The sequence below is a fragment of the Paramacrobiotus metropolitanus genome, unplaced genomic scaffold, assembly GCF_019649055.1.
Source record: "Paramacrobiotus metropolitanus isolate TYO unplaced genomic scaffold, Prichtersi_v1.0 Parri_scaffold0000053, whole genome shotgun sequence".
Lineage (NCBI taxonomy): Eukaryota > Metazoa > Tardigrada > Eutardigrada > Parachela > Macrobiotidae > Paramacrobiotus > Paramacrobiotus metropolitanus.
This window is the reverse complement of record NW_026570273.1, coordinates 804,328-819,201: the sequence shown is the minus strand read 5'-3', so window position 1 is coordinate 819,201 and position 14,874 is coordinate 804,328. Positions and strand designations below refer to the sequence as shown.

General features: G+C 42.3%; 3 protein-coding genes across 3 annotated transcripts in view; 1 reads left to right on the top strand and 2 right to left on the bottom strand.

The window, feature by feature from the left end:
• LOC129592498 (trace amine-associated receptor 13c-like) overlaps positions 1–14,874 on the top strand; it is a 73,942-nt gene that overhangs the window by 22,967 nt on the left and 36,101 nt on the right. The window lies entirely within an intron of this gene.
• On the bottom strand, positions 6,736–8,111 carry LOC129592533 (uncharacterized). Its single transcript, XM_055488591.1, has 2 exons — positions 7,763–8,111; positions 6,736–7,400 (listed from the first exon to the last, which is right to left on the bottom strand). Exons 1-2 carry the CDS (start codon positions 8,109–8,111, stop codon positions 6,736–6,738), a joined length of 1,014 nt encoding a protein of 337 aa, XP_055344566.1.
• Positions 9,047–11,167, bottom strand: LOC129592499 (uncharacterized). Its single transcript, XM_055488551.1, has 3 exons — positions 10,861–11,167; positions 10,221–10,794; positions 9,047–9,764 (listed from the first exon to the last, which is right to left on the bottom strand). The coding sequence occupies exons 2-3, from the start codon at positions 10,751–10,753 to the stop codon at positions 9,500–9,502; spliced, it is 798 nt and encodes a 265-aa protein (XP_055344526.1). The 5' UTR covers positions 10,754–10,794; positions 10,861–11,167; the 3' UTR covers positions 9,047–9,499.

Here is a 14,874-nt window from a genome sequence, read left to right as displayed (position 1 = left end):
TTCGTTCCACAAGGTAGTCATTTCGTTTAGGTGAGATCCATGGACGGCGGTCACCGTTGTACCACATATAGACGTTGGAGCCGGTGCAATCGGAAATGGATGTTGAGTCAGCCGAGCGTGATGCCGAGTATTACCTGCAACAGATTCAAGCGCAGCAACCGAACCAACCAAACAAAGGAAGGATGCAAAGGTCACCCAAAGGCACTTTGCCAAACTTCAGTTTATAAATAAACATCAGCGCTTTCTTAATGCGACGTAATTTTAGACTGTCCCACTGCAGCTCTTTTAAACGTTCTTCGTAGTTTGCCGGATCATTTCCTAGTAGCAAAGTTTTTGTAAAACGTTTTTGGCACTTTTCTACCGTATCGCTGGACGTCTTTAACACTGGGTGGACGCAGGAGGCACAATAATCGATCACTGATAAAACCAAAGCTTCGAATAATTTAATTCTTGCACCAGAATGGAAGTATCTAAATAGTCGATTTATGTAACTTAATCTGCTGTAGTGTATTCCCGATACAGCACATATTATATGAGTACATACTTTCCCGTACTATATCTAAAGATGTGTACTTCCCGATACAGCACATATTATATGAGTACATACTTTCCACGTTTGGCGATTCTGAGTGTCTTTGGACTTGTAATGTTGGTGACCTTTACAGCGGCTACTCCCCGCGGTGCTGCGAAAGTAGCGCAGCGGCCTATTTCTTCTGATTATGTGCTGCTTCTTACTACGGGTAGGTGGTGTAGTTTTCGTCATAATAATAGTAACAGGTCTTGAGCATAGCAGTAAGATTTGCCGAAATATTGTTGCTTTAAAGCCGGAGAGGTAAATCCAACGTGTACTGAAAAAGCTGCATAAATGTTGCAAATGATGAACATTTACAACCCAGTTTATTTAACGAGAAAAGTGGAAGGTAATAGGATACGGGATTTCGCTGTTAACACGACCTAAATGATTTGCCAATCTCGATCGTTAATTCGAAACCTGAGTTTCTAAGCGTAAATTGTCTTCCACTACTGACTTACTGTAGTATGTGGTTTTAAAAATGCTTCGGTTTTGCTCATATTTTAATTACTAAAAGATTTGTATTTTTGTAAACTATAAAATCGGATATCCGAACCAGCATCCAAAGACTTTCTAGCAGGCTCTAATTAGGTAATAATTAATTCCCGTAAATTCTGGCATCCTAAAATATACACAATACAAAGAGCGGTTAAGGTGGCTAAAAAGGGGAAAACACTGAATTAAAAATGGACAGATCAGAGACAACTTACTGCATATTCTAGCTTCTCTGGACGTTTACTACCTAATAAATCTTCAGTACGATTCTGGTTTGCTAAAGCTGGAATAAATCTTGTGTTGCAGTATCCGAAAGTCGAATCAGGAGACTTCTGGAGGGCACCAAAAAATGTTTGTATGCCCATGTTTACAAGTTCGAGTACGGCGGCGATCGAATAGTGTTTCCTTACAACGGTATCATATTCAAATGCGCACAGGATAAAATTAAAAAACTAGCTAGTGCGATGCAAGAAACCCCTGCCTCGAGGTTGGTGCCAAAAAAACTAAACTGTTGCCCTATTGCATATCGTATGACATCGTTCACCTGATGGAAGCGTATTGAACTTAAGCACCAGTTTGAATATTTTTTTGCAGCGCTTTTAATCCGGAGGGCACTCCGGACCGGGGATACTTTATCCAACGAAAATTGTCAAATGTTTCGAAGGATTTGGTTCCAGATCTGGCAGAGATGATCGAGCGAGCGAATGTGCTGTGGTCGCATCGTCCCCCCGTTGAGCACATTGATTATAACAAGTTCTATGCTGAAATTGGTGAACGCCCTGTTCTCGAACGTCCGGGAAACAAGTACAAGTACCCAAGCGAACAGTTCGGTTCGATTTTGGAGCCGTATTCCTTTCCAAAACGATCCACGTCGGAAGGGACATATAAATTCTACAAATAAGTTGTTTGGCGATACGACAGCGGCACTGCCGCGAAACTATATTTGTCGAATGTGTCCCCTGTAATAACCTATCGTGCAACCTTGCTAATCGATGTCCAGTGTCTAATAACATCTTTTGTCATTTTAATCATTATTGTCAAATTACGAGGCAGCGTAGTTCACGGCAACGATACTCACTGTCAGCTGCCTGTGAGTGACGCATTTATCATTTGTTTCATTCGTTTATGTCTATAGTTCGAACAGAAGCTCATGTCATCGACGCCATTTTATAACAAAAATTTAACACTGTGTGAGCTCCGGGCTGCTAGAAGATGGCTGTTCCCAATCTCACGAACAGCTTGGGGAATTAATTTTTCGAACAGGCAATAGGATACTGTAGTGTATTATGTAGATATAGTACGACAACCATTTTAACTGCTGGAGAACATTAAAAAGCTGACACTCAGCAATGCTCGGGAGTTAGTGCGTTTGTAAGGGCCAGATCAGAGCAAAGATAAAAGGAACTGAATCCCACACATAAGTGCACAATTGTCTGGCTTATATACTTCTGCTTATACGACAACGTGTGTGCTACAGTCGAGTTTTGCTTTTCTTCGTCCGCTAAGCGCAGATACTGGTAATGCTGAGTGCGCTCCTACCGAGCTCGTGGGTTGGAGCCGAACATTTTTTTGGGAAAAGCATTCTCAAGTGGGCAGACTTCGCTGTACTGGTGTGTGATGTTACGGGAATGGAAGGGATTTAAATCCGATCGAATGCAGTGAATGATGACAGCTGCATTTAGAACATAATTATCTTCAGGTCTCAACAACCCATTTACGCAACGCTGCAATTTAATTTGCATTTACTCACATGCCACCTAGTCATGTTTTTAGGAAAAAATTTGAAGTGGCGAACTCTACGAATTTAAACAATTAAGTGCTTCTGCAAAATCAACATGTTACACCTTTTTTCCATATTTCGTGCTTGGCCGTACAGACTGCAGCTAATGAGAGCGACATGGCATCAGTAAGACTCGGTCGTGTTATGAATTTAAGAATTATGCGTTCCGTAAAATGAATCATATTAAATGTGGCTAGCGCTGATTACACAAATTTACGGTAATAATACCAAAACATGACTGCCCGAATGCCGGTAATGAACAAATCACAAATATCATGACCCATAAATACTCAAATGCCGAAAATGACTCAATAAAACTGGTACACTACGTACGAGTATTGTAATCCGCTATTTCTGGCCACAGTACGGTTTAGCTTGGAAAGTACAAGACATGGATTCGGTTCCCAGGATAAGTTGTTTTGTTAGCTAACTTGTAAATTAAAATCAGAAAAATTTTTTTTATTACAATTGTGGCTTGACGCAGCCTGGCGAAGAAACTAATAAAAAATCTTCATTATTGTATCCGAGATTACGGTTCCAGCAGGTAAATAGGTTCTATTTATCATAGTGGTGCTATTTTCTGGTTTTTACTTAGGGATACGACGTACCGGCGAGGCCGACGAAAATCTCCCTCTGGAACACGATCTACCCGGTATGGGTTTAGATGTGTCAGCACGCTGGCAATACCCAAAAACTTCTTCGGCTTGTGTTCATTTCTTGACCGTGGAATTTCTATAAAATTCTGCTTTGTCGTGCCGTAGACGCTAAAGTTTCAGCAGCTACAAGGATCAAGTGGGACGTGCAACTTTCAGGAAATGCCGCCGCGCTGGCCGTCTGTTACGTATTTATTGAACTATATACGTATTATTTATTACTATACGTATTATTTATTTTAACAGTGTTTGCGAGCACGAAGCGTTGGTCGGAAATAAGGATACTAAAGAATTTAATAAATATACCTTATATACTTTATGATGTGTCTGGCACTGGGCAGTAAGTTGTGTATGACATATGATCCATTAGCACCACCTCCCAACGCGAGTGATCGGGTGTCTGGTTCCTGCTGCCAGACCGTTGTCACGACCAATGCCACAGCGGTACCGTGACCCAACACCAAAACAAAGGGACAGAAGTACCACAAGCTAGATGCTCTTGATTATGATGGAAACCAGCGTCATTGCCAGTTATTATAAAATAAAGGGGTTCACCATTCCCTTGTACTGTTGCCACCCGGCTGGAGTGATGTTCTTCGTTACATATGGATTGCATATCCGACTCAGTACGTAAGCGCCATGTTTACTTACAACGTCACACTCTGGAATGGAAACGTATAGCTGCAAAGATGATTGTGTTCCTTTATGAATGAAGGTGCTGCCTTATTAAACTTCTATGCATTGTTTCTTTCGGAGCAGATTATCACAAATCCCCGAATATTTACGTTTCTATTACACTGACGAATCTTCTGCTTCGGTTGTAGGAAGTAATGCGGCACATGACCGTAATTATTCTCGTAGCAGTATAATACGAGAATATTCGGCTTCCGTATACGAGTATTTTGACTACAAATAATACGGCTGATACTAAACAGGGCACATTTTCTGGGTGTAAATTCAGAAAAATCTCCTCTCTTGTAAAAAGATAGTATACTACCGTAGTATGTTTAAAAAATTATCCCACCTGCCAAGGTCCATGGGCGTGGCCAAAACAGAATTTAACAATAAATTCTACGCTATGCTGTAGCTTTTGGCCAGTGCACCGCATCATTCATTGTACGAGTAACAGTACTGAACAACCTGTACAAGGCTAATTTAACCATTTAAGTAATCGTCCAACAAATCAAAGAAAAAGCAGTGCAAATCGTTTTCTACTGAAAAAACTGTGAACTGTACCGTATCTACATAGAAACGGTAAATAATGATCGCAGTGCACTTCATAAGGTTGCTAGTGTAGCCGCGCGATGAGTTTGCACCACAGAGTCTGGTATACGGGAATTATTGCATACGCTGCAGCACACTCTGCATAGCGTATGCAGGGGGTAGACTGCGGCCGGATCTGATCGTGGTGCAAACTCATCGCGCGGCTACAGTACATCCAAAGCAGCTAGAACTACGTGTGGAATAACACTGGATATGGAGCATCTTTTGACGTCCACAGATAAAAGTTTTGAATGAACTTTTGAATAAACATGTTAAAGTCAACAGATAAAAGTTCTGAACGAGTTTTTAAGTTAAACTGGCGTTGTACAAATTGTTCGGTAACGTAATAAAGTACGATGCGGTGCACTGCCCATAGGCTACAGCATAGTGTAGAATTTATTGTTAAATTCTGTTTCGGCCACGCCCATTGACCATGGCAGATGGAATGATTTTTTTAAACATACTACGGTAGTATACTATCTTTTTACAAAAGATGAGGTTTTTTTGAATTTACACCCGGAAAATATGCCCTGGTGAGTCTTAGTTAAATTAGTTTTCATTTTTCGGGATGATTTTGTGACTTGCGTGCTAGCGGAACCAACGTAGAATCAAACGGTCTTTCCAAGTTGGAAAATGTTAATTATTATTTTCATTGTAAAACGGGTCGTCACTTTTAGCCCGTGTTTGCGAGTTGGTTGTCGTATCCATAACATAGAGTTTTCTGTTCGTGGCGCCTTGTAACGCGTCTGACAGTGTGAGTCTGTGTGACCAGAATCGAAACGCATAAATAAGTGCTTGCTCAAATGATCTGATCTCAATGCGCAGCCATGATCTCAAGATATTTTCAGCGAAAACGCAACTGTCATCATTTAGCGTATTCTATCAGACTACAGTCTTCTCCACTCCGATAACGACACACATATAGCCACGTCTGGCCACTTGAAACATGTTTTTCCCGAAAACATGTTGGGCTGACAGTGTACGAGCTCGGAAGGAGCACAGGCAGCATTTCCCGGCATCGCAACGCGTCAAAACTGCTGGTTGTCACGACTTTATTGTGGAAATCACCAATATAAGCAAGGAAGTTCGGCCTTAGTTGCGTATAGTCCTTATTTTAATTTGTTTTCCCTGTGTCTGCATGAACTGAGTTGTACTGTTGCGGTCGCTCCGAGCCGAACTGATTGGTGACTGAATACTGTTTTTAATTCCATCTGCAGTAAAATGCTGATACTTTTGACAGTTGTTGGCACTTTTGGGCTAGTGCTGATGACCTTTGCGGTGGCTGAACCCCAGGGTAAGAGCAAGTTCCCACACCAGAATAAAATGTTTTGTGCCTTGGCATAATTGTGAGTGATTGCCACAGACACTACAACCATCGCCACAGACACCACTACAGAACCGATGTGGCTTCTCACCGGAGTGACTAACCCGAAACCTTCAGGGTATTGGGATATATTTTATCATAAGCGCGACTGCAAGAATGGACCCGGCGAAGAGTCTTTGACGTGCGTACCAGAAACGGGCGTTAACTGTGACTGCTGTCATGTTTTAAGTGAGAAAACGCGTTGCGACAAGAAGGCGAAGAAAGAAGAAGGCATGGATGGAACTTTAATCGCCCTTTTTCCTTAACTCAATAACCCTTGCAGCAGTAATATTTACGTGGTATTATTGCACATGAACACTGATGCGCGCTATAAAGTGTAAAGGCTGGAAACAACATTGCAAATCCTGATATTTAATAAAACACTACATAATGATGGATTTATTGGCTTCGTGTGATGAAGCACTGCCGGTTTACGGCAGTGGACAATGATAAAAAACACAAGTGGAATTTTCTCAGCGAAAACATTCCGTATGCAGTCAAATAGAAAAGTGATACTGGTGATCCTACGGTTCACGAACAACATTATACTAAATTATAAAAGAGAGTCAAATAGAATTGTTATGGTCTGATCAGCACGAAACGTCGACGGTTATTGGACAAAGTCATGTTCCGTTACACTGCGAGGTAGAACCCATTTCGCAACAACATCTTGTGGCGCAATCAAAAATTCGTGCCCTTTTAGATCTGTAACAAGAGGGCGATTAGTCGGCTCACGCTCCAGACAGCTCTTGACAAAACTTCGTACTGTTTCCGGCAGAGCATCGGGAATGTGCGGGGAACCTTCCTGCGTTATAATGACGCACATTATACCGAATAGGTTGGTAGCCTTCTTTACCCGCTGACCCTGATCACCTGTGACATAAAATTCCGGCCACCCACGGTTAACCACCTCCAGGACAACGCATCCCAAACTCCACACATCCAGACAAAAACTGCGCCGACTAGCTAGGCCCGGCGGTTGGTATTGCGGAGGTGTATCAGAGAAACGTTCGGGGGCGAAAAAACGATAGTAACTGTAATCGCGGCGGTAGGACCATTTATGGGTGACGTCCTTGATGTTGCCAAGCCCAGCTATTTTCACAAGGTAAGTGCCTGTTCTAGTTGGTGCCACCAGGATGTTACAACCACGAAGGTCACGGTGAGCACAACGGTGTTCGTGCAGATACGCCAGACCGTCGACAACCTGCCGCATCATGTGTTGGGTCTGCAGGGGAGTTAGCTCCACTGAGCAGGCAGTATCATGGAGAGTGTCCCCTATCATACATCAATAAAACGGTCACTTATATACTGTAATTTTATACTGTACTTATATACTGTAATTTTCTAACGAAGATGAATGCTTTAGAAATAACTTGGGCATAATAAAAAACAACTGAATTCTTAAGCATATATTGGTACACAAAAATTGACAAATCACTAAGATTTCCGTAAAAAGATGTTAATGGAGACTAATTTACACGAATTACTGAGATTTGCTCAAAAGTCTAGAACTTGTCATTAGCGTCATCCATTATTTTCGTAAGGATAGCGCGCAGTGCTTTTAAAAGAGGTTCTGGCCTTCCTGCAAATCTGATTAAATTCCCGGAAAGTATAGGTCTTGCTGTTACATGGCTTACTTCCGAAAAGCTCAATAAAAATCTCAAAGCGATACAGTCGTTGTTGTCCTTTCATCTGCTCCTGGTAATGCATATGGCGCAGGAGATTTGGATGGCGCAGACGTGTTATCCAGTCAAAATTCGATTTGAGAGTGTCAAGTTGGCGGCTGCAAATTTCATCTTCGTCCTTCCAGGACGCAGCATCCTTTCCATTCACGTTGATCGTCTTTACCACAACCACCTCACCCGTATCGGTCCGTAATGCTTTATGAATACGACCGTGGAAATGACTAGCCCACCATGCCCAATGCTCCAAATTGATGATGCGTATATGAGATGTGGTGATATCCGGGAAAATTTTGGAATCCATTGTATCCGAGCGATTGTGGCTGTGACCATAATCTCCAAACCTCCCCGATTCCATAACACCATACTAAAGAATAAATGCGGTGTTTCTGGTAGTTGGGAATATTTTCAAGCTTTCAGCAGCCCAGAATCGCATTAGTTAAGGGAATCAGAGAGAATGCAGTTGTGTCTGACCAAGAAAGCTAGATAGGTATCTACTGAGTATGTTCTTGCTCTGGCCACCCCCGTCATTGTGCTCATGCTGCAGCGGGACAAAACAGATTATTAGTCCACCTGCTGCATTCAGATTTCACCGGTCAGTCCTTCTCAGACTCTCTCTGGCTTCTGTCTGTGCCATATAAGCATGAACCGCTTATGAGTCATCAAGTAACCAAGTATTAAATGGTAGAAAAAGCGGGGACGGCGAAGTAAGAAAAGTATTCGTGCAGAAGCATGCTTGAAGGCCTGGCTTCACTTTGAGAGTCCAGAATAGATATCACTGGATGATAGTTTCAATTCTGAGTAGAAGGTACACAGTTCAAGAAACCCGTGGGTCGTGGTGACATCGCTCTAGTTTGTACTATTTACCGCTAATAAAATCAGCATTACATATGACTATAACAGCCACGAATTATGTTTGCACAGTCACACTTATGTTCATATACAAAAACTCATAAAAGGAACGGCACGGGCCGCCAAAACCTTGCCCGGCCCGCTTGGTCCGGCCAACCCAGCACTATCATAGATACGCTCAATCTACAGCTTGAGTATGGCGCGGCTGTTCCAGATACGGGATGCAATGTCAAGTAAGACGCTTAACTCTTTTATGATGTCATTTGCATCTCGTGGCATTATCCGAACTGGTTGTGCGGTTCTGAATGAAATACTGGACAGAACATTCACGACTACGAGACAATCCAAGGATGCTGTACTTAAAAGCCGCTTTTTGTGCAACCGGTGTAATGTTGCATCGAGACGGAAAATGTCTGCAGCACATATTTACATACAACCCAACCGAAAATACTGAGATGAAAAACATCGTACTGGATTATTTGCAAATTGTATCGCATGTCATGATGCGATCATATCAGATATATCTTGAAGGTTGGAGTTGTGGTACAGTGGTACTGACTAGGCTGCAGAACATATACCCATCAATTATATGTAGCAGCGATAAGATTACAGTGGCGCTTCTTCATTCAAATTACAGCAATAACATTTGAACCAACAAAACGCAGTCGTTGACTCACAGGAATTATTCGCAAAGAGAAACCTACGAGTGAAAACCAGTTCCGCGTTGTACCGTAAAGAACCATCGGAAGTCAGAACGGTTCGAAATTTCGAATACCGTATGTAAAAATCCGTGTCGAGTACTGTCGACCAAAGTCGTGCTACGTGGATGCCGCCAACCCACTACAGACAGCTAGCATACCGGTCATCAGCCTGGACATCAAGCATTTTGCATGCACTGCAGTTCGGACCGTTGGTCGGCCCGCAGTGACCATCACAGTCGTCCTTTCCGACCAGAACACGCCGACCGCAGTAGTACAAGCCGGTGGTGCCTTTTCTGCACGTGGCACCTTCCTTGTTGACCAGATAACCCTTTGGCAGGCACCGCGCAGCAATGTCCAGCTTCATGCATGCTTGGCAATTGCAACCGTTATCTGGTCCACAGAACCTAGCAGGTGAAAACCACATGTTTCAATCTGAGCATGTCAAAACTTGAGTACTTAAATCTATTGCATAACGTATTAATCATAACAGAGGAAATTTTGATTAACAATATCGTCATCTGCTTATCGTCATCTAGTAGCCAAATAAATTGTATACATTGACGTGAAAACCACTTGGTCACGCGAAGACTGTTTGACAAAAAATTTAGATAAAACTGGATTTAAGTAAAATTAAAAGCAAACCGGTGCACCAACGTCATTATCGACAGATCTTCTTCAAACTTTTCACGTGAAGACCTTTGACAGGGAGATTATTTTTAATCCAAACCCGATCTTTATTATTTTTTAAAATTTGTTAAAGTGGGGTTAACAAATTAAGGAACACCGAACACCGTTGGCGGATGTTGGGCGCACAAGCTGGTTTAATTTAATTACGACAGGTGTCGCTCTACGCTTCGTACCCGTCACAGCAGCGGCAGTTCCCGTTAAGCGCCTTTCCGCAGTAGTACTTGCCGCTAGCCCCCTGTCGTGCCACGTTCCCATCGGGATTGTCCCGAATCCGGATGCGGTCTCCATCTTCCCCTTCCACAGGACTGCGCATGAAAAGTGCCACTGCGTTCTTTAGAAGTTGATCGCTATGGGAACCGGCAATGTGATCAATAAATCCTTTTGGATTGCCGGTATATTTAAAACCCGGCGCAGTACACTGGGTCATCCGATCATCACACATCGCCATATGGTCGTCCACGTTTCCTCGCGTTACCGCCGCTTGGCAAAAGTGACAATGGGCCGGGAAGTCGTTAATTATTCGCCGCGCGAGATGTGAATCCACCGAATCAAAGTCGTCCTCGCGGCAATTGGGACATCGGTCGTCTCGGAGGCGTAAGACGCACTGGGAGCAGAAGATTTTATGACAGCACGTCGATTCAACGGCTTTAACGGCGAGTTCCAAACAGATTCCACATTCTAAGTGTCCAGCAAGTTTACCGTTCATTGCTCACAGCTCGGTTGGAACATGTGAGGCTGTATATCAATCTGTGGTAATAATTAAAGCTTCGATTTTAAACAAACAGATAATACGCATGTCCAATGCGGCCTTACAGCGAAGTTGAGATAACGTTTTGCTGAATACAGTACAGCAACAGTCCAACATAGCTGCCATTCATTATGAGTATATTCCGCAATTAAATCAACGGTAAGCCAGTTTCGCTCGGGAAATAAGATAAGGACGATGTGTCATCACCGAAAAACACGAACGATTTTCTTTCTGCTGGTAGGGTACGAGTATAATAGTCATTTCCTGCAATGAGAAAACCGGAAACGCGATAATGGCTTTGTCTTACCATTACTTGTAACTTTGTATGATCATTTTATCCGACTGTTTTCTATAGGCTGCGGCAGGTTAACATCTTGCATCAGCAACCGCGTTAAAACTGCCTGATGTTATGCGAAGAACATGATGTGAGCACGCTGAGATCAAGTTATCCAAAAGCGCATATTACATCATATTGTATAGAAGTATATTACATCGTACAGTCATAATTTCCTACAAAACCGGACTGCGTGCAACCATCTGTACAGCCCGGCATACCAGTAAAGTGTTAACGGCTATCTCGATCACGACTTTATCACACAAGACTCATTACACAAATAATAATATTATGTAGTTGCGGAAAGACATACATGCTTAACTTCTTTTCGTCCCTCGTGCAGATCTTTATGCGGTGATGATAAGTTTATGGAATTAATTACGGATTTTTGTGTTTGGCAACTAGCAAGGCACAGAGTCTGGCGCGAAAAATTAATTGTAACTTACTGCAAAATAGTGTTGTCAGTGTTGCGACGCATTTAATAAACTGGCTTTTGCCGAACGCAGAATTTTTTGGTTCGTAAGATGGTTTAAATTTCCGGCGCCATGTAGCGAGCCTGTTAGCTTTACTCAGGTAGTCAGGTATAATATCCAGAAACAAACTACTCCGTACACAATTATATATTTGAGAAAACACTCAAATGTGTAAATTTATAAAGCTTACCGCTTAAAAATTCTTTCCCAAAAACATTTTCAAGTGACAGGGTGCGTAAATGCATGCTAAGATTCATCGTTAACTGAAATCATAGATCAGATTTCAAGAAAGGCCCTTCTTACATGCCACTGTCATCATTTATAGTATTCGATCGAACTACTGTACATGTAATACCTTCACGATTCCAGTAATATTACACATCAGTACTGCGATGGCTAGCCACTTGAAGGTGATTTTCCCGAAAAAATGTTCGGTCGCAGTGCACCAGCTCGGCAGAAGCGCAGTCAGCATTACCGGTACCAGCGGTTGGCGGGCGGAGAAAAGAATAAACTGCTGGCTGCCAAAATTTTACCGTATATACGTATATAAGAAAGTGAATTCCGTATTACTATTGTGATTTAAATTTACCCTTGAGATAGTGATTCAGTCCGTAGTGTTGTAGTGAACGGTCTGTTTCTAACTGATTGCTAGCTTTATACTGCTAACCAGCCACCACAATGGTTGCCCGTCTGCCGATTTTGGTTCTCGCTGGACTGTTGACGTTGGTGACCTTTACAAGGGTGCAGTGCGGTGGTATTTTTTTCGCAGCCGCAGGCTCCTGATGAGCATGTCTTACTTATCACTTCGGGTAGGAGATACGATCTGCTTTATAAGAGATTTGACATTTTGGCGATAAAAACAAGGTTTTCCGAGATAATTGCTGCTTTAATGGCGGACACAGTTACAATTATAGTCGGCTTTATAAGTAGAAGTATAAATTGTGTGAATTTGTGGAAATGCCGATTATTTAGAATTCGGTTTAATTAGTGAGAAAGGAGTAGAAATTTCGTGGAAGAAATAAACGATCCCTGGTGCTTCCTTCCCAACTAACTTCAACAGTGATGTAAAATAAAAATCTTGAGTACTTATTTAATTGTAGGAATCGGAGTTGCTCAGTTTGAACACATGTAGAATTGCAATCAGACAGACCCATTACAGGCTTTGCAATACCTTCATTTCTCTCATACTTGGTTACTCGGGGCTAATGATTTTGTAAAGAAACTAAAATGTTATACCAGCATATAAAGGTGGTTTCAATTAGACAGCAATCAGCTCGGTAAATTTCAATAAAACACTTTCAGTTTTTCCAGAGAAGCAATTTAAGCAACCAACAGGTGGACAATCAAAATAAAATAACAGTGCTAACTGCGCAGGCGGACTTCTGAAGCTCATGATATGTTTAGTAAGATTGTCGTCCTCTAAGTTAATAATGTACTCTGTAAAAGGAACAATCTCCTGGAAAAACGTTATTTTGCAGCATCGCCAACTCATTTGAAGAACCAATTCTTGAATAAGAGGGGATTTCGGGTCGCCCATGTGTACAAGTTTCTCAAGGACCAGGACACCTTGCCTGATTACTACGGTTTCTTATTCAAATGCGGGAAGGATAAATTCCCAGAACTCGTTAGTATGACGAAAGAATCCCTAACGAAAACGTATGTACCTAGGATAAGTAAACGAAGGCCTTATTGGATTTTGCACCACATATCCCAGATTCAGCAAACGTATTAAATTGAAATATGTAAAACAAAAATATGTTTTTTCAACAAAAAATATAAATATGTTTTTACAGCCCTCACCTTTCGAAAACTCCGCCCGCGGCCTACTATATCCACAAGAAATTGTTGGATGTTCCACATGACCTACAGATACTTCCGCAGCTGGGAAACATGATCGATTTTGCGGATGAGCTGTGGGCGAATCAGCCCAGCACTAAGTATTTTGATTACGAGAATTTCTATCGAGGTATAAATCAGGAGAAACGTGCTGTTATCAACCTGGACGGCAAAACCGCCCAACAAGCTTTTGCGGATTACGCGGAGCCAAATTCCTTTCCGAAATCATCCCCGTCCGAAGCAAAGAAGACATTTCCAAAGCTTTGGAAGTAGGACGACTTGTCCAGTCAACTCCCTACAAGGACCTACCCTGTCAGGAATCCGATTGTTTAGTACCTCCTCCATTGTAAAGTAGGGAGCGTGTGTCTTTACCGAACGAGCATGCTTAGCTGCGGTTTTCATTTGTTGTGGTAGTTTATATAAGAGATTCATTTTTCATTTATGGTTGTATCGTTTCTACAGGTGTTTTACAGTCGATAAACCGAATTTTTATTAAGAATTTTACCCCAGAAGAGACTTAACACCATATGAATTTGCAAGCTGTTAGACGACGACTGATTTCGCATATCGACAGGGCTATATTTCGCAACAGGGTAAAATCATTTCCACGACCTTTTATTAGAGATTAAGGGAAGAGCTCGAGCGGTTTGCATTATCGGACCCTCTGCTTCAATTTGCCTGTGCAAACCACTAGTACAGCCCAATGCAAAATGCCCACAAACGGCCAAATTGACAGCCGTTTGTTTGATGTTTGTTTATTTATTCAGCTTAACGTCTACAACGATCAGGATAACTTCCTGCATTAGTTGGCAAACTGCCGTATACAAAAAAAAACGTTCAAGGCAACGCAAAGTAAAAATCAGATTTACTACAAGTTTGAACCAATATGCGAGAAACGTTGAGTCCACTTTACATCTTCCATTGGAGGTAATCCAGAGAGGTTTTGAAACAGCCGGTTTATTCTGCCACTGTAATTGTGCGTCCTTGGGTAGCTTAATTCCGTTCCACAAACTGGCTGCTACCTGCTAGAATGGAAAAGCTCGGTCACGTAGAAATGAGAAACGACAAAAGGTCAATCTCATGGACTCCCAGACGAGATGCGCAAAGCTCCGGTACTGAAATTTCAGTTTAAATTATCAGCGATCTCCTGTCTCATGATGCGGTAGCAATCTAGTCGCCCACATGCATGCGAACAGAGGGCGAATAGTGGTCTGGGCGGATGTGAAGTGGGCGAATAAAGAGCCTTTGTACTGGGCTGTCAGAGAAGCGGTTTCTTTGCCCCACCAGTCGCTTTTAAAACCATCACCACTCGCGCATCGTTCTCAGCACCTGCAATCGTTGCAATACCTACAGTACACTTAATTTTCTGGTTGCCCTGGGCTGTTCCAGGACCAGTGTCCCGCCGTTGTCAAACACGTGGGTGAGATCGTGTGCGA